We start from the raw sequence: 26,715 nt of genomic DNA, 5'->3' as shown, positions 1-26,715 counted from the left end.
AATTAATAATTATAAATATATATAATTTTTAAGCTATATACCATGTAAAAATTTGTAAATTTTAAGTAGTAATCTTTAAATATGTATTTATACATGCACACGCATGCATTCATACTCAGCTTAACTAAACATTGTCCCAATCATGTGGGGTAGGCTAACATGAAACTTGTTTCATTCATTGCTATATTCATTATTAAACTATGAGCCCTCAAATCATTTTTCACTACTTTAACCCATCCCCTTTTGTCATGGCCTCCTTTCTTAAGGACGCGTCAACTTGCAATCTTTAACATGCAATGTATCACCCCTTCTGTGGTTTGGAGTATCAAAGATCAAATTGGTGATATAACTTATAATCTTTGAAGTTTGAACATGGCCATATTCAGTAACTCCTAGTATTTCCTATATTGGCAAGGTCAAAAACTGATACGCATATCATATGATACAGACATACAGTACAACAATGTTGCTAGATGTATTCATGTAGATGTATGATACAGACATCCTAGTATCATATCATATGATACAGACATATACGTAGTCTGTATGATACAGACAACCATGTGCAGAATTCATGTAGATGTATTCATGTAGATGTATGATACAGACATACGCGTATCATATTCATGTAGATGTATTCTTCACATGGCCAAATCATCCTAGTCTACTTTTCCTTGTTTTATCGCCTACCGGGGATACTCTTAGGTTCCTAGAAAGGTGTTCATTTCTGATCTATCCTTTTTGGTTTTCCCACTCATCCATCTCAATGTTTGCTTTTTTGCTCCACTTGTATGGCTATTATCATAATACATATGCAAAATAGACTCCAATGATTTGCTCCAACTCCTGGTTCTTGTCATCAAGGTCCAAATAGATGATCATTTTTCTTTTGGTTCAATGGTAAATGATATGCCTGGAATTTACTGCATGGTGAGGAATTGTGGGTGGTAAACTATTGTAATTATGAAAAATTATAAAAAAAAAACTGTTGTAATTATGAATGTGAATATTGGGGGTGAAGGGACTCAAGTACTTTGCTAAAATCTCTGCAACATCTCTGCAAGTGTCTTACCATGTATATGAGAATAAATACCTTGTGAAAGAAACAGCTATGTGAAAGTTGGGTGTAATTTATGCTCTTTGAGGTGGAAGCAACCAACAAATGGTTTTTATTTGTTTTTTACATTTTAAGGCCCTAATAACTTGGTCATATTTGGAAAATCAAGTATAGCATTCCTGAAGCCATTATGTGAATCAAGAGATGCTAGCCATTGTTTGTCTGAGACTATAGTTCTTTAAAATGCAGGCACGGCATGATTCTTTTAGAGCTGCTCCTACGATGCCAATTCCTTCTGTTCCTAAGCAGCAAGCGAGGAAGGACGTGGGTAGCGCTGGCCAGTCAAAAGCTGGGGAGTCCCATCCCTCTTCCCAGATCAAAAGGGAAATGCATGCTCAGGTTCCATCTGCACCTGCTACCGTGGCAACACAGAAATCTTCTATTCTTCCCATGACTGGAATGTCTATGCCAATGCCATTTCAACAGCAACAAGTTCCTATACAATTTGGTGGACCCAATCAACAAATTCAGACACAGGGTTTGTCCACTACTTCATTGCAAATGCCAATGACCTTACCAGTTGGAAATGCCTCTCAAGTGCAACAACAGGTGTTTGTTCCAAGCCTTCAATCTCATCCATTGCAGCCTCAAGGGATAATGCATCAAGGCCAGAGCCTTGCTTTCACTCCTCCGATGGGTCATCAGCTAGCTCCTCCGTTGAGCAGTATGGGAATTGCGATTACCCCTCAATTCACACAACAGCAAGCTGGAAAATTTGGTAGTACTCGTAAAGCTGTTAAGATTACTAATCCTGTAACTCATGAGGAGTTGAGGCTTGATAAAAGGACAGATTCTTATTTAGATGGTGGGTCATCAGGCTCAAGGTCTCATCCTAATGTTACACCTCAATCCCAGCCCATTCCGTCTTTTAATCCTCCTCACCAAATAAACTACTATTCTGCAATGCCACCTAATTCTTACAATCCCATCTTCTTCCCTACTCAAACATCTCTTCCTCTATCAACTAGTCAGATGACTTCTGGTTCTCCAGGAACGAGATATAACTATACAGTTGGTCAGGGTCCACAAACTGTTTCATTTATGAACACTTCTGGTCTTAATTCTACTAAGATTTCCCCCCCGATGCAGAACACTACTGAACCAACAAAGTTGGAATATGCTCATGATACTGTTATATTAACATCGTCTGCTCCATCAGCTCCAGTTCCAGTGACAGTAAAGCCATCTTCTCGTCCACTTGGGGAAAAGGTTGGATCATCTTCAACTGTAGTTGGCAAAAGTGAAACACCAAAAATTTCCATTACTTCACCTGTTGTAGGAAAATCTGAATCATCAAAACCTTCGAGACTACCAATAGAAGCTAGGTCAGTTCATCCAGAAAGGGACTTAGATGGTAGTTTGGAGAACTCCATTCAGCAGGCAAAATCTCTTTCTGAAACATCGGGTTCTATTCCATTATATGGAGCAGGTAAACAGTCTTACTAATTCACTTGGTTCTGTTTCTGTGCAGAAACCACTTTCTTCTGCTACTGCTGCCTCTCCTGAGGAATCCTTGTCCACTATGACCAATACTGAAGGCAAAGGAAAAGAGACCATTAGAAGGTCAGACTCTATCAAGGACCATCAAAAGAGACAGAGCAAGAAAGACATGCGACATTCTCAACCCCAAAATCAGGTTTCATACTGTTATGTTCTTTGTGGTTTTTTGTAATTCTTCCTTTTTCTTTGTTGGTTTTGCTTTATTTACTTTTAGATGCTGGCTTAGGTGCAGGCAGATGCCTCTGATTTTGCTAGTATCTCAGAGTCCTCTTCATCAAGGATTTCTGGGGAAGTTTCCCAACACCCTAAGGATATTCAATCTCCTCCTTCAGAAGTTGGTGGATCATATTTGAGTTCTTCTTCTTTGCCATTAGATGACCGTAGTATTTTGAGGGATGGAGTTTCTGAAACTGTAGGAGGTAAAGTAGAAACTCAAACTTTATCAGAATCCTCTGGAGAATTATTAGACACAGTACGGGAACAGGTGCCTGATAGTTATGCAGGGAATGTTGATGCTTCTGAATCAATGATAAGTAGTGTTCGAATTGGTGAGGGATCATCCTATGAACCATTGGACACATCTGGTGTTGGCACTGAATTACCTGAAGTGACCAAACAAGGTAACAACAATTTTGAAACTCACGCAGGATATAGTTCTTCAGAATCCCTGGAAACAACTAAACAAACTGAGCAGAAGGGTTCCAGTTTGAAAGAAACAAATCTTGGTACTGAAATTGGGTCTAATACTGGGCAGGAGTTAAAGGAAGATTCATCAAAGTGTGTTTTGGAATCTGGTAGAACAACTGATAATTTAGTACAAACTTCAGCAACAACGTCTGATTCCATCAATGTTGAAACAACCACTACTAGTGTTGCCTCATCAACAGTTTCTCATGAAGATAGCTTTTCAACTTTGGATTCCTCTTCAACTAGAGGTGAACGTGTCAATCGTCAAGGTGATTCTGCAACAGATTCTGGTACATCCCACCTGGAACAAGCTCCTATTCCAACTCAAGTTTCCTCTGAAGTGACTGCAAAACTTGAACGAAAGGATATTGAGAATACAAATGGTGGCCCAGTTTATGCTGTAGTTTCAGGCTCCAAGGATAAACCTGTTATAGAATTGAATAGGGTCAAGAGTATTACTAAGGGGAAGAAAAAGAGAAGAGAGATTCTTAAGATAGCAGATGCTGCTGGGACAACTTCTGATCTCTACATGGCATATAAGGGTCCAGAAGAAAAGCAAGAAACTTCTGTTTCTTCAGAGACTGCAGACAGTACTCCCAGTGTTTATTTGAAGCAGGCACATGCAGGAGATGGCACTGAGAAGGATGCTATAGCACATGAAGAAGATGGACAAAGTAAAGCTGAACCAGATGATTGGGAAGATGCAGCGGACATATCCACACCCAAACTGAAAACCTCAGATAGTGGGAAGCTTGTTTGTGGTGGTTCAATGCATCAAGAGGAAGATGGAAATGATGTTATGGGAAAAAAGAAATATTCTAGAGATTTTCTATTGACATTTTCAGAGCAATGTAAAGATCTTCCTGTAGGTTTTGAAATTGGATCTGATGTAGCTGATGCTTTGTTGTGTGTTCCTGTTGGTACAGCCCACATTATTGATCGTGAGTCATATCAGGGTTTTGGAAGAATTATAGATAGGTCTTCTGGAGGACCGAAGCCTGATCGTCGTGGAAGTGTTATGGGAGATGATGACAAATGGAGCAAGTCACCTGGTCCTTTCTCATCAGGAAGAGACATGCGCTTGGATGTTGCTCCTGGAAGTGCTGCTGGAAATTTTCGACCAGGTCAAGGCGGCGTTCACGGTGTTTTAAGGAACCCACGTGGCCAACCTTCCCCTCAGTATGTTGGTGGAATTCTCTCCGGTCCAATGCAGTCTTTTGCACCTCAGGGAGGGATGCAACGTAACAGTCCTGATGCTGATAGGTGGCAGCGTGCAACTGGTATTCAAAAGGGTTTGATTCCTTCACCTCAGACTCCTTTACAGGTAATGCACAAAGCTCAGAAGAAGTATGAGGTGGGTAAAGTGTCCGATGAAGAAGACCGCAAGCATAGACAATTAAAAGCTATACTTAACAAGCTAACCCCCCAAAACTTTGAAAAGCTTTTTGAGCAAGTCAAAGAAGTTAATATTGACAATGCAGTCACACTTAGTGGTGTCATCTCACAGATCTTTGATAAGGCCCTCATGGAACCAACTTTCTGTGAAATGTATGCAAACTTCTGTTATCATCTTGCTGGTGAGTTGCCTGATTTCAGTGAGGACAATGAAAAGATCACCTTTAAGAGATTGCTTCTTAACAAGTGCCAAGAGGAATTTGAGAGAGGGGAAAGGGAACAGGCAGAAGCTGATAAAGTTGGGGAAGGTAATGCTAAACTATCTGAAGAGGAGAGGGAGGAGAAAAGGATTCAGGCACGAAGACGGATGCTTGGTAATATAAGATTGATTGGAGAGTTGTATAAGAAGAAGATGTTGACTGAGAGAATAATGCATGAGTGCATCAAGAAATTACTTGGTCAACATCAGAATCCTGATGAGGAAGATGTTGAAGCTTTATGCAAACTAATGAGCACAATTGGGGAAATGATAGATCATGCTAAGGCCAAGGAACATATGGATGCATATTTTGACATGATGATACAGCTGTCAAACAACATGAAGCTATCGTCTAGAGTGAGATTCATGTTGAAGGATGCGATTGATCTGAGGAAGAACAAATGGCAACAGAGGAGAAAAGTTGAGGGACCAAAGAAGATTGAGGAAGTGCACAGGGATGCAGCCCAAGAAAGACATGCACAATCTAGTAGACTTGCTCGTGGTGGTTCAGGAATTAGTTCTTCAGGAAGAAGGGGGCAACCCATGGATTTTGGCCCACGAGGGTCAACCTTGTCTCCAAATGCTCAAATGGGTGGTTTCCGAGCATTGCCAGTTCAGAATCGTGGATATGGTGCCCAAGATGTTCGGTCGGAGGATAAGCATCCATATGAAAGCAGGACATTGTCAGTTCCTTTGTCACAAAGGCAGATGGATGATGACTCTATCACTCTTGGTCCCCAAGGTGGTCTTGCAAGGGTTATGTCTATCAGAGGACAGCCACTGATTTCCAGTGTTCCAGTGCCTGATATTCTTCCTAGTTCTGGTGACTCCAGAAGAACGGCAGCTGGTCCAAATGGTTATGGTCCTGTATCTGAGTGGACAAATTATAATTTGAGGGAGGAACTCATGCCAAGATACATTTCAGACAGGTTCATGGGACCACCTGCTTATGACCAAACAAGTTCACAAGAACGCAATGCATATTCAGGGAATCGGGAGTTAAGACCACTGGAGCGTTCATTTGATAGATCTGCAGCACCTGCCACACAAATGTCAGCATCTTCTGCTGGCTCACAAGCTTCAGAAAAAGTGTGGCCTGAAGAACGTCTTCGAGACATGTCCATTGCAGCAATTAGAGAGTTTTACAGGTATCCTCATGTCTTAACATCTGTTTTGGATTATCCTGTCATTTATCCTGCTGCCTTGGTTTCATTGCTTCAACCATGTAGACTTTGGTGTTTCTATTGGGTAGGTTCACACTGTATAAATATTAAAAAACTTATGGGGGTGACTATTAGGAAGGGGTTGCCTCTTTTCAGCCCCAACCTATATAAAAGGTGTTTTCGAAACTTTGGGAGGACCATCCCCTATTCACCCCAGCTCTACCCTTTCTTCCCTACTTGTCACTTGATGAAGGAATTTTGTTTATATCATTTCCCTGTGATGGGTGCAGCTTTTTTTTTTCTATTATTCTGATTCTTTATGTTGATTTAGAAAAAAGTTATCCTCTTATTCATATTTGCCTCATTTTTCACTAAGTAAGACCATTGGCTGGACCGGGCCGGGCCCGGTCCAGGTATGTAAGATATTCATGTGTGTGTGTGTGTATGTGTATATATACACACATGTATTTTTTGGGTAATATCACAAAAAATCCTTGGGTCCCCTTTACTCTAAATAGTCAAAAGTACCACAAGAGGAGCAATTTCTTTTCTGAGACCCTACAACTGTCAGCTCTTGAGTAAATCTTCCACTGATTCCGGGTTATAGCCAATCACTCCAAGAATGCCTTTCACCCTAGTGTTTTAAAAGCGCAAGGTGCAGGGGTCAATTTGTGCCTGAGGCACAAGGTGAGGCGTGCGCCTTTTTAAGCAAGGCATAAAAATTAATAAAAAAGGCTAAAAATAAAAAAGCCAAAACAAATTAAAAAAATTATTAAACATAATATTAATAAAAATATAATCTTTAATTTTAAAATAAATGTTTTAAAAAACCTATTATCTAATATTAAAATACATAAATATAACATGTAAAGCATATTCAAATGAGAATTTAAAAATAAAATATAAAATATAAAATCAAGCATATAAAACCCACAATCTCTTTTTTTTCTCGATTGCCCTACTTCAAGTAGCTAATCTGATGTAAAACATATTACATTCCTGACTCTACGAGTTGCCTTTGTACCACGCCCCTCGAGGCAAGCCCAAACAAGTTCACGTTAGGTCTTAAATTCTTAGTTCTCACACAAAAAATAATGATTTTATTGCTTTCTCACCGAAGCTTTAAGAACCCCCTATTTGGTAATTCTATTCATTTATTCATCGCAAAAAGTTCAAAGTTTCAAAAGGTGCACGCCTGGACTGAGGCGCAAGGCACACCAAGCGCACACCTAGGTGCACCAGGCGTGCGCCTTTTGAAAGGGCTGCGCGTAGGACCTGGGCGAGGCGCCTACCCTAAAATGCGCCTCGCTTGTGCACCTAGACGTGCCTTTTAAAACACTAGTTTCACCCACATCCACAAGATGGAAGAGTTTGCAATAGATGAACCAGTGATTTAAAGGCCGCCAGAAGCAGAACCCCGTATTTCTTCTAGAGAATCTCCTAATTGTTCCAGAGCAACTAGAAAGAGATTCTTTAACCAGAAAGAATTCAGTTCAGATGTAGGATACCTATCCAGAAGTTTTCGTAACTCCATCATGTATGATGGAATCATCAAAGATTTGATCTTTTCGAACTCTGTCTGTAACTCACTAGAGGCTCGGGAAACAAAGAGAAGATGTGTACGAACGAGATATCCAGCAACAAGAAGAAGGAAAAGGATTGAATAGAGGAACTCCCGAGCATTTGGTGATCTCAGATGTGTCCATATCAATGGAACCTAAGGCTTGCGTGGCGCATTTTAGGGTAGGTGCCTCACCCAGGTCCTAGGCGCAACACTTTCAAAAGGTGCACGCTTAGTGTGCCTAGGCATGCGCCTCAATTTGCTAATGTTGTTCATTCATTCATCTTAATAAAATATCCTTTTAGAAGGCAATTAAAATTATAAAATCATTATTTTTTGTGTAAAAATTAAGAATTTAAGACCCTAACATGGACTTGTTTGGGCTTGCCTCAAGGGGCGTGGCACAAAGGCGTCTCGTAGAATAGGGAATGTAATATGTTTTACATCACATTAGCTACTTGAAGTAATGCAATTGAGAAAAAAAAGAGATTGCGGGTTTTAAATGCTTGAAAATGTTTTATATGTTTGATTTTATTTTTAAATTTTCATTTGAATACGCTCTACATGTTATGTTTATGTATTTTAATTTTAGATAATAGGTTTTTAAAACATTTATTTTAAAATTTAAGTTTAAATTTTTTATTAATATTATGCTTAATATTTTTTGAATTTTCTGACTTTTTTTTTTTATTTTTGCACCTTGCTTCAAAAAGGCACACGTCTCGCCTTGTGCCTTGCCTCGGGTGCAAATTGACCCCTGTGCCTTTTTTGCACCTTGCGCTTTTAAAACACTGAGATGAACAAGTGATTTGCATTCTCTGTGGCCTCAATACACAAAGAATCAGGTGTCCCTTTGCTGCTCCACTCCCCTCCTAATCAGATTTCCTTTAAAGGACTCTTTCAGTCATTCAGGAGCCTTCTAAACAAAGGCCTCTGAAGAGCTCTGTCATCGATTCATAATTATCGTTAACAAGTCCATTGCTGTCCTTGTATATGTTGTATAGCTAAGGAAAATTTCCATTAATGAACTGTTATCATTGCTGAATATCAATCCAGAATCTGACCCTATTGCCTTAACCCGATGCTGAACTTAATCCCTTTTGAAAATTCTTTGTTAGCTTTTCCATTACCTTTCCATATAGGTTTCTTTGTTCATATTTATTTTTTCATTTTACAATTTATGATCTACTACTACCCACTCAAGTTATTCAAAAACTTGATGCCCCATCTTATCAAGAACAATAAGATGAAATAGGTCAGAAAGGAAAGCAAGTAGCAAGTTCACCAATAAATATGTGAGCAGAGATTGACAAGATCCTTTGGAAAGTTATTTCTCATTTAAATGGATGAACTTGGCCTTTATTGTTTAGCAAGTTCGCTTGGGTGTTGCACCTAAGCTACACGATGGCAATTGCCCTTGCTAAACTTACACACTGCCATGTTGCATTGCTGCTGCCTCTAAACCCATCCCACTACTGTTTTTGAATTGCCTTTCACGACCAAATTTCTGAAATTAGATGCTTTCTCAAGCCTAAAGCCCATGCAAAATAATAGCTTGTAATTCTTTAATAACATTCCAATGACCTACCTGAAAACATTGCTAGTTATAACAGCTACTCATCTTTTCTAAACACCCCTCTATACATAATTGCTCTGGATCCCTATACTGCATTCAGAACAAGGTGGTTTTCTCCTAATGACATTTCCATGACCTATTTGTCCTGAACAATTGACTTGCCATCTGTCCTAATGACATTCAGAACCACCTATCCTAATGACAATTGGTTGCCATGGAATTGAGATACCACTTTGTGAAATGGGGGCAGCCATGTCCAAATGACATTCAGAACCACCTATTTTTTGTTCTGCAATGAATATTTTGAAAGGTTTTGCAAGTTTTGTTCAAGTTGTACATATACAGAAAGAGAACAGCATGTTTTAGGTATACCCTTTGTGAGTAATAGATTCTTCTATTGCCGTTGCAATTTATATGCTATAAGTATACTGGTTTTTGTTTTCAGTGCCAAGGATGAGAAAGAGGTGGCTTTATGCATCAAGGACCTGAATGCCCCAAGCTTCTATCCATCAATGATTTCAATCTGGGTTACAGATTCTTTTGAGAGAAAAGATATGGAGAGGGATCTTTTAGCCAAGCTTCTGGTGAACCTCACCAAGCCTCGGGACGGCTTATTGACTCAACTTCAACTAATCAGAGGGTAAAGTCCCATATTTGATAGTGATAAACCAATAATTGGTTAACTTGGCCTCTTCCAAAACTTGAATATCCCCCATCTTATTGGTGTTTGATTTTGTATAAATCAGGTTCGAATCTGTTCTGGCAACCCTGGAGGACTACATTACGGATGCCCCAAAAGCAGCTGAGTTTCTTGGTCGCATCCTTGCCAAAGCGATCTTAGAGAACGTAATTCCGTTGAGAGAGGTTGGACGGCTAATACATGAAGGCGGAGAAGAACCAGGGCGCCTTCTGGAGATTGGTCTTGCGTCAGAGGTTCTTGGCTGCACCCTTGAGATAATGAAAGTAGAGAAAGGAGAGTCGATCTTGAATGAGATCCGATCCAATTTACGGTTAGAGGATTTTCGACCCCCAGATCCAAAAAAATTAAGTAAAAAGTTGGATGCATTTCTTTAGAGGAGGACGGTGACGACGGTACCAACCATTGTAAAAATGGCAAGAAGAAATCCATGTCTAGGCTCTAGGGGCCTTCTGGGTTTTGCTCGGGGGTATATATTTGGATCAATTCTTCGCCATGGCCTATTATTATTATTATTTTTCTTCAATAGTTCTCTTAAATGGCCAAGGTCCAATTGAGCATACAAAATGGTGGCAGGTGGCGTGGCTTTACTTCACATATATAGTTTTCTTTTCTTTTCTTAAACCAACCAATAGATTATAGAATACACTAGCACCTTGACGACTGCTGCATTTTTGCTTACGCAAGTATGCCATTTGGGTTTTGAGAGATACGTTGTCTTTCTACAAGACGCCTGCCTATCCAATTTCAACCTACCTACCTGAGAATTCCGATGTAATCTTGGTAGTTTGTCTTTGTCAAGCAACACAACTCAGGATAGCCAACACCAACGATTACTGATTACTTACCAAGGATCAAACCCGTGTCGAGAGTATTGACATGGAGGGGCTCCATCTCACAGTCTGTTAAAGCAACAATAAACAAATAAATAGTGTTCTTTTTTTTTTCAAACATCAGCATTCATTGATGATAAAAAAATATTTACATGATTTTGAGCATTTGAGTTATACGTGATAGTGACTGGGCCAACTTGTTTCACTGCCTATTAATGAGTAACTTTGTTGATGCCCATGGTCACTGTATCGGATCGAATGCAATTAAAACAAAAAAAAAAAAGGGATTTTTGGACTGCAATCCCCCTCAGAAATTTCTCCTATAAACCACATCCTAAAATTTTGTTTTATACGATTGGATTGCTCCATTGCGACTTGGTGATTGGGGTTCAAGTCTTGGAAACAGCCTTTTTATATTTACAGGGGTAAGGCTGCTTTTATCTGTCTTTCCTTAGGCCCCACATTGGCAGGAGACCAGTGTAGGGGTGTCAATGGACCGGTTTCGGGTTGGACACCGTCCGAATCGGAAGTGATACGGACGGACTAAATGGTCTTAAAAATGATATGGACGCGGACCGGTCCGAATATGAATAGTCTATGTATAATACGGACCGAATATAGACAAAACCTTTGAATCAAATGGCTGTTCATTCGTTTGAAGTTCCAAATTTTCTTCGAAGACCTAGCACTCTACGCCAGTACACCTTCATCGCTCCCTCCGGCAATCGAACGAAGAAGAAGGTTTCTCTCCGGCGGTGGTATTCCTTGAACTCTGACAGTACTTCTGGCGGTGGTTTCTCTCCGGTGGTCAGGTTACGTCTAGAGTCTAAACCTTAACCAGATTCCATATGTATTTGGTTATTGCTCAAGGTGCTGTAAAAGAAATTTGCTACTTGGTCAGAAATCCACCAAACTTATCAAAGAAAGTTTCTTACATATATTGGAAGAAAACCAACTTCAAACAATTTTTGTTATCAAAAAATGAAACAAAAGCTACAATGCAGTAATAAATCAAAACAAAACATGAGGGTTTATGTTTTTCAACCTCAGAGTTGTAGATTATTTTATTGGGATATTTGATGAAATCTGTATTCACTCAATGGAATCAATAAATATTTCAGTTATAGGTATCGAATCGAAATGATGCTAAGGGAACCTTTGTAGATGGAAATCATCATTCTTTGATTGGTTCCAAATGTCTGTACAATAAACACTTATTAAGGAGTTGAAGATGTACCTCATAACCCCACCATGTGAGCTGCATGTCATATGGGAAATTGTGGCCTTGTGGGTCCACCATCCACACAACATTTGATATGGGCACACCTTCCCTCATTACACCACTGCTCATTTTGCTGGACCAATTAAACAGTGTATTTATTCTATTTATAGAATGCATTGTAATGTAATTTGCCTTTGGGTTTTCCCTTTCAATTTATGTTTTTATTGACTTATAAAATCTTTCACATTGTCAGAATATTGTAGCAACCATCATGTCAGAAGATTATCAACACAAAAAGGTATTTCTATGCAACCCCCACTTCTTGACTATTAAATTATTTATTGAATTCGATTTTTCCTGGCCCTTCATTCAGAACAGATGTCAAAGCAACCCCACGTTTCATATCTCATAGACGTGAAGCATGAATCTCTGCATCTTCTCTTTCTCAAGGCCCATTGATCCCTCCCCCATTCCCCATGAAATCAGAAAGCAACAGCACAAACTCATCAGTCCCACTCACAACCGGCTCACAATGAATGAGTTTTCCACAGCCGAAGTTGAAATCATGGAAAGGCAGTTTCCAACAAGCTGATAAATAGAAATTTCCATTTATGGTTGCAGGAACCCCTTTATGGATCTCTAACCAGTCTATCACTGACCTCACTTAGTCATCTGACACTCTGTATATTGCTGCTCCACACAGAAGGAGAATGACTTCTCAGCTAGATCCACCACCTTTGCAATGGCAAAAGCTGTGACAACAACATTTCCTGTGACCCATATGGTAAAGGGGGAGATATCTTGGACCTTATGTCCACTACAAACAGAATGGTCGAAGTCTCATCTGGGTCATCAAACACTGCTTTGGATCTTGCTCTCCATAGGTGAGCTACAATGGACTCAAAGTTTGAACACTTGGCCATGGCCTTGCCTTTGAGGATGCTGAGCATGCTAGAGGTAAAACAGAGGAACTTGTGATTGTACTTGTTGGAGAACTGTAACAGTCGGGTGCGTTGGTTGGGCGAGGAGAACGAGGAAGTTACTGAAGCTATCTCTAACTTCTCTGTGTACTCAGTATGTGGGTATTTGATCTGAGGTGGATTTCTTGCTTTCAGGCATGTCCTGTCATTGTAGTGGCTTGGGTATTCAGGCCTTCCCTGCTGCAAATGGATGTTTTTGCTTTTGTGGTGATATCTTTCACTCAAAACTGATGGACTTGTGAATGGCTAGATTAATTGTCTTAAAACTGTTTAGTAACTGTACATATGCATTGACAACATTTTCTTTATTTTCTGAGAAATTAGGAAAAATCTATTCTTTATTGAGTATTATTTTCTAAGGAAAACATTTTGTTTTTCTTCATTATTTTAATTGCAACTAAAATATTTTCTAGGGAAAATGTTTTCTGAGGAAAACATTTAATTTGGACCCGATTGGGTCCAATCCGGTCCATTTGCATTTCAATTGGACCGGAATGGATCCGGTTTGTATGAGATATGGACCGGATTTGGTCCAGTCCATTTGTAAATGGACCAATATTGGACTGGACCAGATTGGACCAAATCCAGTCCAATTGACACCCCTAGCCCCGTGCACTTGGGCTACCCTTTGTGTTATAATATACTAAACATGTGTTAAATTATGCTTCATTGTGACCTTGGTGATCAGGATTCAAATCCTGGAAATAGAAACAGCCTCTGTATGTGCAGGGGTAAAGTTGCATACATTTGTCCCTCCCTAGACCCCGTATTGGTCGAAGCCTTTGCACTAGGCTGCTCTATATATGTATTATTGTTTTTTTTTTTTTTTTTTTCTTTTGACGCCTTGTACGAACTTCCTTTTTTTTTTTTTTTTGCATTTTAAGTATAACAAGGCAGATGCTGATCAAATCCAAATCTAATTCGAGTATGTCATCAAATTTTGAACGTGGACGGATTGAATGTGGATGTATTTGTATCCGGTCTGATTACAGCTTTGGTGTTGTAGTTCAAACACTCCCTTAATCTAGTGTTAATTGAAGGTCAATTCTGAAAGGATTGTGTTGGATAGCTGACCGTTTGGTTCCTCTTTAATTTGAAACTAGTTAGTTAGATAGATAGCTACGTCTTTGAAAATAGAGATAGATAGATAAGCACTAGCAGAACTTGTGCATGTGCACGAATGCACAAGTAAATATAAGGAAATATATAAGAGCAGGCTTCCGGGGAGAGAGAAAGTAGGAGACACAGGAGACAGAAGATTAAGGAAAAAATGGTTTTTGGAGTGGAAGAGAGCAGGTACGAATTCTAAGAATTGGAAGCAAGTTAGGAGAGATGACCATAGTGACTAGTGACTGGTCATTTGTCAAGGGAAGAAAAGATAAAAAGAGAATTGAAAATATGGAGAGGGAAGGAAAACACACACAATCTACATGTGAGCTAAATTTTACAATTGTTTTAGAAAAAATATTAAAAACCATAGTAAGAGCAGGGTAATGTCTCCATGAGGCTGAACTGTTTTGCTGCTGGGTTCTGACTGTCCGGTGATCAACAGGTCAATGGTTCAACTGCCCGGTTTGGATGGTTTTTGACCAGATCAACGGTTTTTACCAGACTCAGGGTTTTAGAAAAGGTTCAAATGGTTCAATTGTCTGGATCAACAGTGGCTTGAAAACATTAGTACGGATATATCATATTATTTGACAAGGTTATTTTTTAAGTGAGCCAATATATTAACTTGTTGAGAACCAACTCATAAACATATTATCTAGTTGTTAGGGATCTGACATGGACCAGTTTTTTCATTCCATTTTGCACTAGAAATGACCAGTCATTGAGGAAAAAATTCCACAATACATGGCATGTTTAATGTAATGGTTGAGGGTTGAGTAGAAAGTTGAATTATAGTGGGAAAAGTCCTCTTCTTTGTATAGATGTGACAGTCTGAAAGAAAAAAGAGGGATCTTCCAATATTTAGACATTACAAGTTTCACAGAACAATGTAATACAATTTGGAATCAGAACTCTGTAGGTCATGAGAGAGAGAGAGTATGGGTCATAAGGAGAAAGGTTTGTTATACACATCAAATTGATTGCTGGCTGTTAACTGCGGCTCCTGTAACAAATGAAAAACAAAAGGCCTATAAATCAATTTGTAACAAGAAAAATCACCCCATTGTGCAATTGTTTGTGTGTGAAGCAAGCTCATGTTCACATGATGCCTAATTCTAGGTCAGTATCAATGTGGTAATTAACAAGCTTTTTGGTGGTGGGAACTGATACCTGTCTCACCCTGCCATTGAGACTGCTTCCTGTGAGAAAATTCGAGAGAAATGTTATTCGACCACCACCACCATCCTTACCCATATCATCAATGGTACTCCTAATTGAATTTAGTATGCTCCCATATGTATTACGGTGTCCGCACTCAATTGCTTGAATGAAACCATAAGTCATGGCACCCGTATAAGTAGTTTTTGATAGAACCTGTTCATTTGAAACATTAGCTTTAATTGATTGTTTGGTCAATTAGATAACAATGGAACTGGGAGTAAAATAGGGGGGAAATGCCTAATTGGAGATTGTTCCATTTACCATAGTGTCAATAGATTTTTGGTAATCATCACAAGAACTAAAGCAGATTGCTTCTCCACCACTTGTACCTTTCCACACTCCTGATGGAGGATTATGATCTTCCCACCTATACCTCCCACTCCTGCACTAATAAAGGAAATATAATTAGTAGGTAGGATTGAGTGAACATTGGAATGTTGCGTCCATGTTTACAAACCCAGCCATCAACCAAAACTAGTAAGCAAAGAAATACTGACTTGTCCATTCTGCAGAAATATGGCAAATCTAGTGCAGTTCCACTATGGCAAGCATCTATTATTGCATGCAGCTTCACCCCATGAAGAAGCGGTCTGACAATCAATGCATTTAGTTCATCATCAACAATCATTCCTTCACTAAAATAATCTAGAGGACAAAGGCATTCATCATAGCCATCAACTTCGTCTCCATTATTGTTCACCAGCTGTAAGCCATGGCCAGAAAAATGGAATACCAGAGAATCTCCGGGTTGACAATCTTGTACTAGCCAATGCAATCCCATCATCATGTTTCGTTTGGTTGGAATTTTGTATGACTCAGTTGCATCTTCTGCAGGTCAGATTCCAGAAAATTGTTAAGGTTGTGAGTAGGAAGCATATAAGAAGATCCATACACCAATAGGAAATTTAGCACAATTTCATTCTTCATAAGCAAAATAAACTTAAAAGGGAAGTAATGCAACAAGGAAGATCTTCTTACCCTCTAATCATCCTTGAAAGAAAATTCCTAGAAGGGAAAACAGATTGTCACAAAAAAAAAACAGTTATGTAAATGAAGATAATAAAATTTTCTGTGTATGTGTTTGTATGTATGTATTCTTCATATTAAAAAAAAAACACTAGAAAAAGGTTGGGTTGATTAATTAGTATTATACAAATTAACCTCCATGAAGGGAAATCAGCAGAGTGATCTCTATGCTAGGGAGTCTAATCAAGACAATATGCCAAGCATGCATTGATATTATGCCATGATTTTCCCACTTATCAGTATGTGATAACTCCCAAGAGAATGCAACACTGTAGATCTGGAAGCCCAAAGGAATAGTTTCACCTCTTGAAATGTAGGGTACCAACCATGGAGGAGTCTCTGAAATAGATTGTGGTAAGAAAAAAAATGGACAACTCTTTTGAGTGAAAATAGGGCAAGATATATTAATCACCGGAGATGTGCCGGTTCATGGATTTTGAAGTTGAAGCCAAAATTTAATTGATCTACCATTTTATAACTTGGCTCAGAGAAGGTTTGAAAGAAACAAATAAACTGGTAGAATTAGAGCCTAAACAAAACAAAACACAAATTTCCAATATACAACATTTTATCATGATCACAAAAGAACACTATCCTGGTAAGATGGTCCAGAAATATTAAAGGTAGAGGCATTTCTCCAACCTAACAGAGACAGAACTTCATACAAGACACTTAAATTTGAATTGATCCCATATATGGTGCATTTCTCAATAATAAAGAGTTCATTATTTAATCAGGGAGGACAAGTATGATAGCTTAATCTAGTTTGTCATCTACATTGTTTTCACTTTTGAAGCAGTTTTGGGCTTCCATCATCTCTTTATCTGGTAACACATGGTTCCTTGGTTACAAGTCATAGTCTACATTTGAATCCAACATTTGTATTCTCAATCATCAATATGAAATTCAACCATAAGAATTTTGATTTAATTATATTTAAAAATGACAGGTTCAATCCTTATGTGTAGGGGATGGTACCCTTGATTATTTCTATTAATATATTACACATAACACAAATATATTTATCAATGACGAATCCAACCCTTGAATACAGGGGATGGTATCCTTTATTTTTTCTTTTAATATATATACTCACTACTTTTAAATGAAAGAAGAGTTAAAATCAAATGCCTGTTAATTGAGACATTGTCCTAACCAGCTAAAGAATGTGGCTCCAGATTAACTGTGTTTGAAGCACAGCTAAGTAGGAAGCTTGGGGTCTTGGACAACCTTGTGGATGCTAATACGAGAAATGGCATAACTTCAATTAGAAACTCTCTTAGGGAGTAGGTTAATGAGAGCACAAGATGCCTTTGTAACTGAATACCAAAGAAAAAAATGAAAAAAGAAAAGAGATCACAAAGAGCAGACCAGTGATATGAACTGCATTGCAGCAGTAGATATATCATATATGGACTAGAAACAAGAATCAACTCAATTTTGAGCCTTGCCTGTGAGCATGAGGATGGAGGATTCCGGGAAGCCGAATTCTTTCACGAGGAGGTGGCGCATGCATTGGGCGTCGTTGATGGGGCCAAGAAGCTGTTGCTGGGTGTTGCGATACGAAATGCCACATACGACCGCTTTCTTGGGGATGTGGAGAGACGGAGGAGGAAGGGGCGGAGGGACGCCGCCGTAGGGTGGAGGAGGCGGGTAAGGGGGGATGTAATGGTAATTATGGTAATGCGGAGGAGAAAGGCAAAAGGGGTGGAGGGTGCTGGTGATGGCTCCGCATATGGTGCATTGAATCATGTTGGCGACCGGCGGGAGCTGCAGTGCCGCCCGGCAGTTGGAACACTGGACGAGCATAACATACATCGTATAAGAAACAGAGAGTGAACAGTGGCGAGTTTGGAAACAAAGCTTTGATAAACCAGGGAGAAAAGCACAGAAACAGACGCAAAGAAAAGGAAGAACAAGGCTGAAATCCTGTTCTCTGCAGAATGTTCTGAGATGTGTTTTTTGGTTGTAGAACAGTACTAGAAGAAGAGTAAACGCGTGAACTGATGCGTGATTGTTATTGACTTCGGCACTGAGTCGTCGGGGAGGGAAGTTTCCGGGAGATAGAAGTTACGACCGTTTCTTTTTTTCGTTTTGGGTAGTTAACAAACACTTAACAGGGTTACAGGGGACTCACTTGAGTAAAAAAAATTTACAGGACACAGAGAAGTTTTCTTTCTGGCTAGTTATCATAGAGAAACATAACAGGGGGGATCCACAGTAATTCCCAGTTGATCAATCTCTGAATCCGTACGTCGCCGCTGGCTCGTTCCAGCCCAATAGTAAACTCCCCGCGCGAGACGGCGAGAATCGAGACTATGGCCTATGGGTGCAAACCGGGCAGACTGGGTCGGGTTTTAGCTAAACCCAGGCCCAACCCCAACCCAAGAGGCTAAAGCCTGGGCTTGGCCTAGGCATGAGGTTAAGGCTTAAGTTAACTATCCAATGCAAGCCCGGTCTGTGTTAAAATTTGATGCACTCGGATTGGGATTGGAACTGCGTCGGGTTCGGATTGGTCAATCATTTTACATTAAAAGTTGATATATATATATATATATATATATAATTGTGCTGACCTTGGGTTGGGCTAAAACTATCTAAAGACTAGGCCTGAGCTTAATCCGAAAAATTAAAAAGCTTGAATTTGGAAACTAGACCTAATCCCAGGGCTCAGGTTGGACCCGCCTAAATTACCCCTACTCAAAACAGGATTATTTGGAAGCATGGATACCCAATCGCACTTCAAGAACATCTCTCCATGAATATAACTAGAACTGTCCAAAATTCAACCCTACCTGTGAGCCCAACCCAAAAAAGTGGGATAGGGTCTCCTATCTTAGTGACCCGAACTAGAAGGTGACCCAAACTGACCTTAACTGAAAAGGAGCCAGTGGGGGTGAATTGGGCCCCGGTTACCATCCGGTCATCTATTTTAAAGCCAACGCTTTCAAATTGATGTTGACTCGAATAATTGAATCATTCAAACCATTTGAGTTGAATGTTAAACCTATATATATATATATATATATATTATAAGCATTGACTTGGTCAAAGTCTAATTGACATAGGTGGTTGAACCATTGAACCATATGACCCATGGGTCAACTCTTACCTAGTGTAACGGACTAGCCTTTGCCTACCTGAAAGCTGACCCGACCAAAAGCAAACCCAAAAAATGTCTTCACCTGACTCAAAGCAGATTGGAACAGGATTTTGTTGGGAGGAGATTTGGAAGTTGTTGCTTGTGAGAGTTCTGATTGGTTGGAGACAAAATCACAATCTATCATGAGTGAACACATTAGTGTCCCATACACATGGGACCCATTTTTCCTGATGTATGCGCAGCTGTATTGCCTTGTGGGTATGTGTGGGTAGCAGATTCGAGCTTCTTTTCAATATGGCACGGAAGCCAAATCTTGTTTTTTATGAGTAATTTTTTTAATAGAAGTGGAAAGTAGACCCGGCAAAAAGTTGACTCAATCCGACCCAATCCAACCTGAGAAAACAGGGTTAGGGTCTCATATTTAGCTATCCAAATCTGAAAATGACCGACCCGACCTAACTCGAAAAAAACTGGGTTGGGTCATGGGTCAACCTACTGACCCGATTGTCAAGTCTAATTGGGATTATTTATGCATTGTTAGAAGTTTCCACTCTTTAATTTTTTCTATTTAGTTTTTATTTTTTATTGTTTACTCTTTAAATTGTTAAATGTTCAAGGTTTTTATTTTATATTTTATATTTGGAATTTTAAGGTTAATTCTTTTAATTTTGACATTTTTCATGTAATTTTTCTTATTTTTTTTTTAATTTCAATTGTTTTTTGGAATGACTCGAATTGACCCATGGGTCAACCCTAACCCGAACATTTAGGGTTAGGGTCTAGCATTTGATAACCCAACCCGAAATTCAACCCGATCCGAAGTACATTGACCCAACCCGAACCCGACCCACCCAACCCAATTGCCAGGTCTAAGCTATCCGAACCGAACTACTTTTATTTGGGAGTAGGGATGGCAATTTTCTCCATTTCCCCAATTCTCGTGGGGATTCACCCTGAATGGGGTAAGGATGGGGATGATTTTCCCCCTGCGGGGACGAGGATGGGGAAATTTTCGTCACCGTTAGCGGGAACGGGGCGGGGATGGGGAGAGCACTCCTCGCCCTGCGGGGACCCCAATCCCCGCTTCATGGGATCCCCACTAATATATATGTATATGTATGCATACGTTATATATGTAAATATGTAAACATACATCTATGTGTTAATATTTTTAAAAATATGGTTGAATGTTTTTTAATACGATTGTAAATGTTAATTATTTTATTTTTATTTTTTGAAATAAAATAAAAAACAAAAACAAAATGGTTAGCATTATAAAGAATCACGGGGAATAGGGATCCCTGCGGGGATAGGGATCCCCGTGGGGATGGGGAGAGGCTACCCGTCCCCGCCCCCACCCCGCCCCGTTGCCATTCCTATTTGGGAGTTCAATTCTTCTATAGACAGTTTTGTTGTAATCCTTAATATGAAATTTATTTAATTTTTTAATAAAAGTTCTTGTATCAATACTTTTTTCTTATTTTCATTTCTTTGTTAGGTCTGTTTGGTTCACAGGAATAGAGGTATTGATATAATTCATTCGGATTTCAACTATTTGGTTGGATGGAATCGGAGTCTCATTACCATTATTGTTGGAATGACATTCCCCTCTTTGAGGGAATAGGGGTTTGGAATCAAAATTGGTATGGACCATTCGGATTTCAACTATTTGGTTGGATAGTATCGAAATTTCATTACCATTCCCGTTGGAATGGCATTCCCCCTTTGAGGGAATAGGGGTTTGGAATCAGAATTGGTAAGGTCCATTTGGATTTTTACTGTTTGGTTGAATGGAATCGGAGTCTCATTACCGTTCCTATTGGAATGGCCATTTCCTTCCCCTCCCTTGGGAATAAAAATAAAAAAAGGTGGTTAAATAGACCATTCCAATTCCAATTCCTTCCAATTTCAATTGCAACCAAACGAACCCTAAGATCACATGCATATTTTCCATATATGTCGCTTGGCCCAAAGATATGGGTATGCCATAATTTTTAGAAAATCAATATAATTAATATTTAAATATATAAATTTTAATAATCAATTGTTTTAACATTTAATGACAAATAACGACATGGATATCATTAGAGTATTAATCTATATCTTCGATACAAGCAGAATAAAGATCAATTTTGGCCATTCCATCCATGCCATAAATCAAAAACGATGAAAATCGACTGATACATGTCAATACTTTAAATATTGGTTCACAGGGGAAGAAATGTCAAAAATACAATGCAGGATGGTTTTCAGCCCGTTACAATCATTTGAGTTTACTGTTTTAGTGGTTTTGTGATTCATTTTTCTTTTATGATGTGTTTGGTTTGAAGGAAAAGGTAGGAAAATGAAGGGATATCTGTACAAACCTTGTATAGATTTCCCTACCTTTTCCAACAATGTCACGTTCGGTTTGATGCTAATTTGTTTCGTTTGAAGTGATGGTGCAGTTATTTAGATAAATTAAACTTCCATAAATGATGAAACCCCAGTCGATCTTACATTACTTGCATGAATCATTAGCCATTATAACTAACTAGCGTAGGATTTGGATGGGTTATTTCTTGGGTTAACAACCACTCTGACTTGAATTAAGGGTTGAGAGATGATCACACTCCCAACTGCAAATCGTGTATTAATTGCATGTATTTTTCTTTTCTTTTTTTGTTATTGGATATGCATTTCCTCTGTGAAGATCTGAGCTCAGTTGGCTTATCAAATCTTATTTGGCTCAGTTGCATCAACCCTTTTTTGTGTTCCAGTAAAAATGTAAAATATTATGGGTATGACTCAGTTTGATTCAATGTAAATGAGATTGAGAACAACCTTTATACTATATAAACTATAAAGGGTGGAAATATTAATGAACATTTAGAGTGAACTGTGTTTTTGTTTTTTTGTCCTGTCAACATTGAAACAAAGACAGTCTATGTTGAAAACAGAGGAGTTGGTTACATTGGATAAAAGGTAAGGAAGTTTTCAATACACATACTGAGTACCACAAAGAAGTCAAAGCACCTTGTCATTCGCCACCATAATCTGAAGCCATGCTGCAACTTTTTAAGTCATGAGGTAGATATAGAATACAAGTCATAGGAAGAAGCGCCTTTTAGAAACATCAAATATATTGTTGGATGTTAACTGTGGCTCCTGCAACAACAAAAAAAAAAAAAAATGATAAGAACCTGTTATATCAAATCTTCCACTTACATGTTGGAATGGTATTTGGGTCATTTTTGATGCATTTGATAAAATGCATAAATAATTATGTAGATGAATTTTTGTAATGTGTTTAAGGTAATAATTTGTTTTCATGATATAGAGAATCCGATAATGTAAAATCTTGAAATCTCCCCTGCAATTACCAGGCACAGACAATGAATGGCACAGGCTTATGAAGGTAGCACAGGGAAACATGCATGAAGCCACAAACATGGATACACAGGAATTGCAATTTGCAAAGCTTATATTCAAGCAAGCTAGTAGTACATGCACAATTTCATTTTTTGAGGGTTCTGCCACTTGCTAAGATAAAATTCTAATTCACTTTTTGGGTGTTTCCTAAATCATCTTATGCTTTTTATCTCAAGATTTTACAAACTCCAAAACAGAGACTATTGCTGGTAGCCATTACCAGTAGAATGCTTATTCATTGAACTGGACTATTACTTTCCTTTGGAACCTTCAACCTTCATATCAAATGCAAAGGCAACCAATAATCTGTTTCCATTTTTTTCCTTTTATGGGTGGGTTCGACTCGTGGGTGGGTGGGGTGGCAGTAGGAGCTTCTACAGTTGGCATTTAAATAAATCTGAAACTGCAACATGTACAATTAGTCCCTTTAATATTCCTTCAAAATGGCCAAAAAGGGCCATCCAATTATTCATAATTTTTGTTTTCCAGATGACAATACTATCTATTTAACTTTTTACAGATCTGAGCCTCAAGATTCCCTGTATGTTTAATATCTTAGCTGTCTATAAGATGTGGTATACCGACTAAATGGAATGTAGGTATCATTGTCCATGCACTGGAAAAGAAAAATCTTCATCCAATTACAGTCAGTCACTTCCCATGTGCTTTGAAAAACTAGTTTAGGTTCTGTTAAATGATAACACATTAGAGAAAAGGCAAAGGAAGCACAAAATAAAAGCAATGAAAACTCATAAATCTAAAATAGGAAAACAAAATCATACATCCAGAAAAACCAAACAAAAACAATAAAGAAGGGAGAAAACAAAGAATGAACTTAGGCACAATGGAATTAACTTGTATAGTCTGGTTGTTTTTCTTCTAAAAGAATCTCTAACTTTTCCCGACTTTTCATGATTTCTGTTTTTTTTTTTTTTTGTTATGGTGCTGAAAAAAAAAATCTGACTGCTGTGTAACAGTAATGGGAGATGATACCTGTCTTGACCTGCGGCTGACGCTACCTCCTGTCAAAAGCATTGTTTGGAGAGATGTCACTGGACCTTCAGCAGAACCTCCAGAAGAACCATTACTTATAATATCACAAATGGCATTCCGCAATGAATTTAACATGCCCCCATATGTAACCCCTTTTCCACACTCAATGGCTTGAATGAAACAGTAAGTCATGGCACCTGATGCAGTTTTTTGAGACAAATCCTGTTCATAGAGAGTACAGATTAAACTTGGTAGGTTAGTGTGTGATTCATAAAATGCCAATCACTTGCAACTGAAACAAAGATGCAATCCATTCAACATTTCCTAATTAAGCAGTAAAGAATATATCCAATTAGAGAGCCTAAACTTTACCAACATATCAACAGATTTTTGATCATCATCACACCCACTGAAGCAAATGGCCTCCCCACCACTTGTTCCTTTCCATACTCCTGTTCGGGGGCGATGATCCTCCCATACACAATTCCCATCCCTAGTTTTATGTAATAAGAAATAAATTAAAGTAGGATTGTGAAAATTGGAATTTAATCCCATCTTAAGTTCAGAATATCAGAATTGTAATTGGCATCTTAATGTTACATTCCCATCCATCATCAAATACTAACCTATGCATTCTGCAAAGAAATGGTAAATCTAGTACAGTTCCACTATTGCAAGCATCTATTATTGCATGCAGCTTAGCCCCATGAGGCAGAGGTCTGACGATTGTTGCATTTATCTCATCATCAACAATCATCCCCTGAGTTTTAAAGTCCAGGGGACAGAGGGTTTCATCATATCCATCAATCTCATCCCGATCATTATCCATTTGCTGTGAACCGTGACCAGAATAGTGAAACACCAAAGAGTCTCCTGATTGACAACCCTGTACAAGCCAATGCAATGCCATCCTTATGTTCTGTTTAGTTGGAATTCTGTATGCATCATTTTCTTCTTCTGCAGATCAATTCAACAAAAATGATTACTGATAGGAACTAGTATGAGAAACAAAAAGTATCAGAAAATCTTAACAGAATCTCCTGCCTTCTATCACCTCATTTGTGTATGGTCAATCAAGTTCTTGACTACATTCTGAAAATACAAGGGTGCAACTTTGACACATGATTTGCAAATTCCAACATTACTTGTGTAAAATGAAAGGTATCGTTCATTTGTTCTTAGAAGATAAAATCTGATCATTTGCTGAAAATACTATTGTTAATGTTGCTGCTGCTCAAAATTCGTGTTGAATGGAAACGGATTATAATTTTTCTGAATATTTCACAAACGGATTCAATTGTTAATTTTTCTGAATATGTTAAGGGATCGTACCAGTAAGCATGAGGATGGAGGATTCCGGGAACTTGAAACGATTGATGAGGAGGTAACGCATGCACTTGGCGTCATTGATGCAGCCCTTGAGCTCGTAGGGCGCGTTCCGATACGATATGCCGCATATGACCGCCCTCTTGCGGCCGTAGGGAGATGGAGGGGGACTCAGTGGCGCGTGATTGTAGGGCAACGGTGCGGCCGCCGGTGGTCGTGGAGGTTGGTAAGGAGCAGCTGAATACTTATTACAGGAGTAAGTACGAGCAGGAGGAGCTCTGCAGGGATCGGCGACGTAGGTGATGGCTCGGCATATGGAGCACCTAATTGATGTAGCGCAGGGAGGAAGTCTCAGTGGCGTCTGGCAGTTGGAGCAGTTAACAAGCCACATGACGGGTCCGATGGAGAAAAGGACTAGAAGCAAAGATTGGAAGCAGGAGAAACCTAGAGAGAGAGAGAAGGAAAGCCAGACAGAGAGATGCAGAGTGAAATGGAGGAGGAAACTAATAAAAACTTGTCATGAAATAAGATCAATCCCAGAATGCTCTCTGAGAGAGGTTTGATTTGATTTATATAATGGGTTTTCAGTAGATTGGCATTTAGAATAATATCAAGAGGAAACAAGAAATAAATTCTGTTCAAGAGAGATCAGTGGCTGTAACCTGGAAGGATTTTGCTTTGCAATGTCTACTGGTTTTTGTCAAGTATTTGATATTTGACTTCAAAGAATAATTTCAGTTTTTGATAAACGAATCAGTTCTTTCGTTTGTTAGCCACCTTTCTACTGTGTTTTTACAAAATTGACCGTCGTTTAGAGACGATCGCGGTTAGTTGCCGGTTAGGACTTCCCTCAACTGTCAATCTCTTGACATATATAATGACATTTGTCGTGTTCATATCTGTCCCAACAGAGAATGAAGTCCGGATCTGAGCGCTCCCACAATCATACATGTATGCCTATTTTAACTATAAATAACCTCCACTAACAGTTGTATGTCAATTTTTGTTGATCATCCCAACACATTTCACGTAGAAACATCAACAGTAATAGACATAGCCTTAAATAAGACCGTATTCTGTATTATTGTTGTTTCGATCAAAACGTTTTGTATGTTGCATTGATTAATATAAACAATTAAGTGTATCAAACACCAAAAAGAAACGTTTTGAGTTGATTAATACAAACGCTATACTTTAAATGTTAATTCAAAACATTTCAAAGAAAATCAACAATGGTACCAAATACAACATAAAATATGTGCATTCCTACTAACCCAGATAATATGTTATGTCATCGTTTTATGGACCATCCGTTCAATTCAAACATTCCGACCGTTCGACCCGGGAATCAGACCCCTAATCTGTTCGTTGTTCAGTTCCATTTTAAAAACCTTGACTCTATGCTGCCAAAATTTTTTAAAAAAAAAAAGGTCAAAATATCGTACAAAATGGTATTTTGATTGGAATGTGTCCACTTCTTTCATTGGACGAAAATGGTTGCAGATAATGAGAACAAATTCTGATGTGGTCAATCA

The 26,715-nt window shown here is 38.7% G+C and overlaps 3 protein-coding genes and 1 pseudogene across 5 annotated transcripts; 1 reads left to right on the top strand and 3 right to left on the bottom strand.

Moving 5' to 3' along the window:
- Positions 1–1,285: 1,285 nt before the first annotated feature.
- LOC148804386 (eukaryotic translation initiation factor 4G-like) lies at positions 1,286–10,481 on the top strand. Of its 2 annotated transcripts, none has more exons than XM_088895904.1 (5): positions 1,286–2,497; positions 2,589–2,753; positions 2,850–6,106; positions 9,704–9,898; positions 10,005–10,481. In XM_088895904.1, the coding sequence occupies exons 1-5, from the start codon at positions 1,301–1,303 to the stop codon at positions 10,330–10,332; spliced, it is 5,142 nt and encodes a 1,713-aa protein (XP_088752030.1). In that variant the 5' UTR covers positions 1,286–1,300; the 3' UTR covers positions 10,333–10,481. The 2 variants fall into 2 exon arrangements, with proteins under 2 accessions (XP_088752030.1, XP_088752029.1); XM_088895903.1 differs by having other exon boundaries at positions 2,844–6,106.
- A 147-nt stretch (positions 10,482–10,628) lies between these two features.
- Positions 10,629–18,626, bottom strand: LOC104609839 (metacaspase-1-like). Of its 2 annotated transcripts, none has more exons than XM_088895905.1 (5): positions 17,799–18,626; positions 15,819–16,149; positions 15,583–15,703; positions 15,271–15,474; positions 10,629–11,661 (listed from the first exon to the last, which is right to left on the bottom strand). In XM_088895905.1, exons 1-5 carry the CDS (start codon positions 18,163–18,165, stop codon positions 11,647–11,649), a joined length of 1,038 nt encoding a protein of 345 aa, XP_088752031.1. In that variant the 5' UTR covers positions 18,166–18,626; the 3' UTR covers positions 10,629–11,646. The 2 variants fall into 2 exon arrangements, with proteins under 2 accessions (XP_088752031.1, XP_010274535.2); XM_010276233.3 differs by lacking the exon at positions 10,629–11,661 and adding an exon at positions 14,933–15,103 and having other exon boundaries at positions 17,799–18,622.
- LOC148804385 (acyltransferase GLAUCE-like) lies at positions 11,675–13,660 on the bottom strand (annotated as a pseudogene).
- A 3,709-nt stretch (positions 18,627–22,335) lies between the features above and the next one.
- Positions 22,336–25,719, bottom strand: LOC148804384 (metacaspase-1-like). The gene is made up of 5 exons (XM_088886892.1): positions 25,187–25,719; positions 24,481–24,811; positions 24,227–24,347; positions 23,855–24,076; positions 22,336–22,597 (listed from the first exon to the last, which is right to left on the bottom strand). The coding sequence occupies exons 1-5, from the start codon at positions 25,569–25,571 to the stop codon at positions 22,538–22,540; spliced, it is 1,119 nt and encodes a 372-aa protein (XP_088743018.1). The 5' UTR covers positions 25,572–25,719; the 3' UTR covers positions 22,336–22,537.
- Positions 25,720–26,715: the final 996 nt, after the last annotated feature.

Source organism: Nelumbo nucifera, chromosome 1 (assembly GCF_055504915.1).
Source record: "Nelumbo nucifera cultivar China Antique chromosome 1, China Antique-T2T, whole genome shotgun sequence".
NCBI lineage: Eukaryota > Viridiplantae > Streptophyta > Magnoliopsida > Proteales > Nelumbonaceae > Nelumbo > Nelumbo nucifera.
This window is presented reverse-complemented; position numbering and strand designations above follow the sequence as displayed.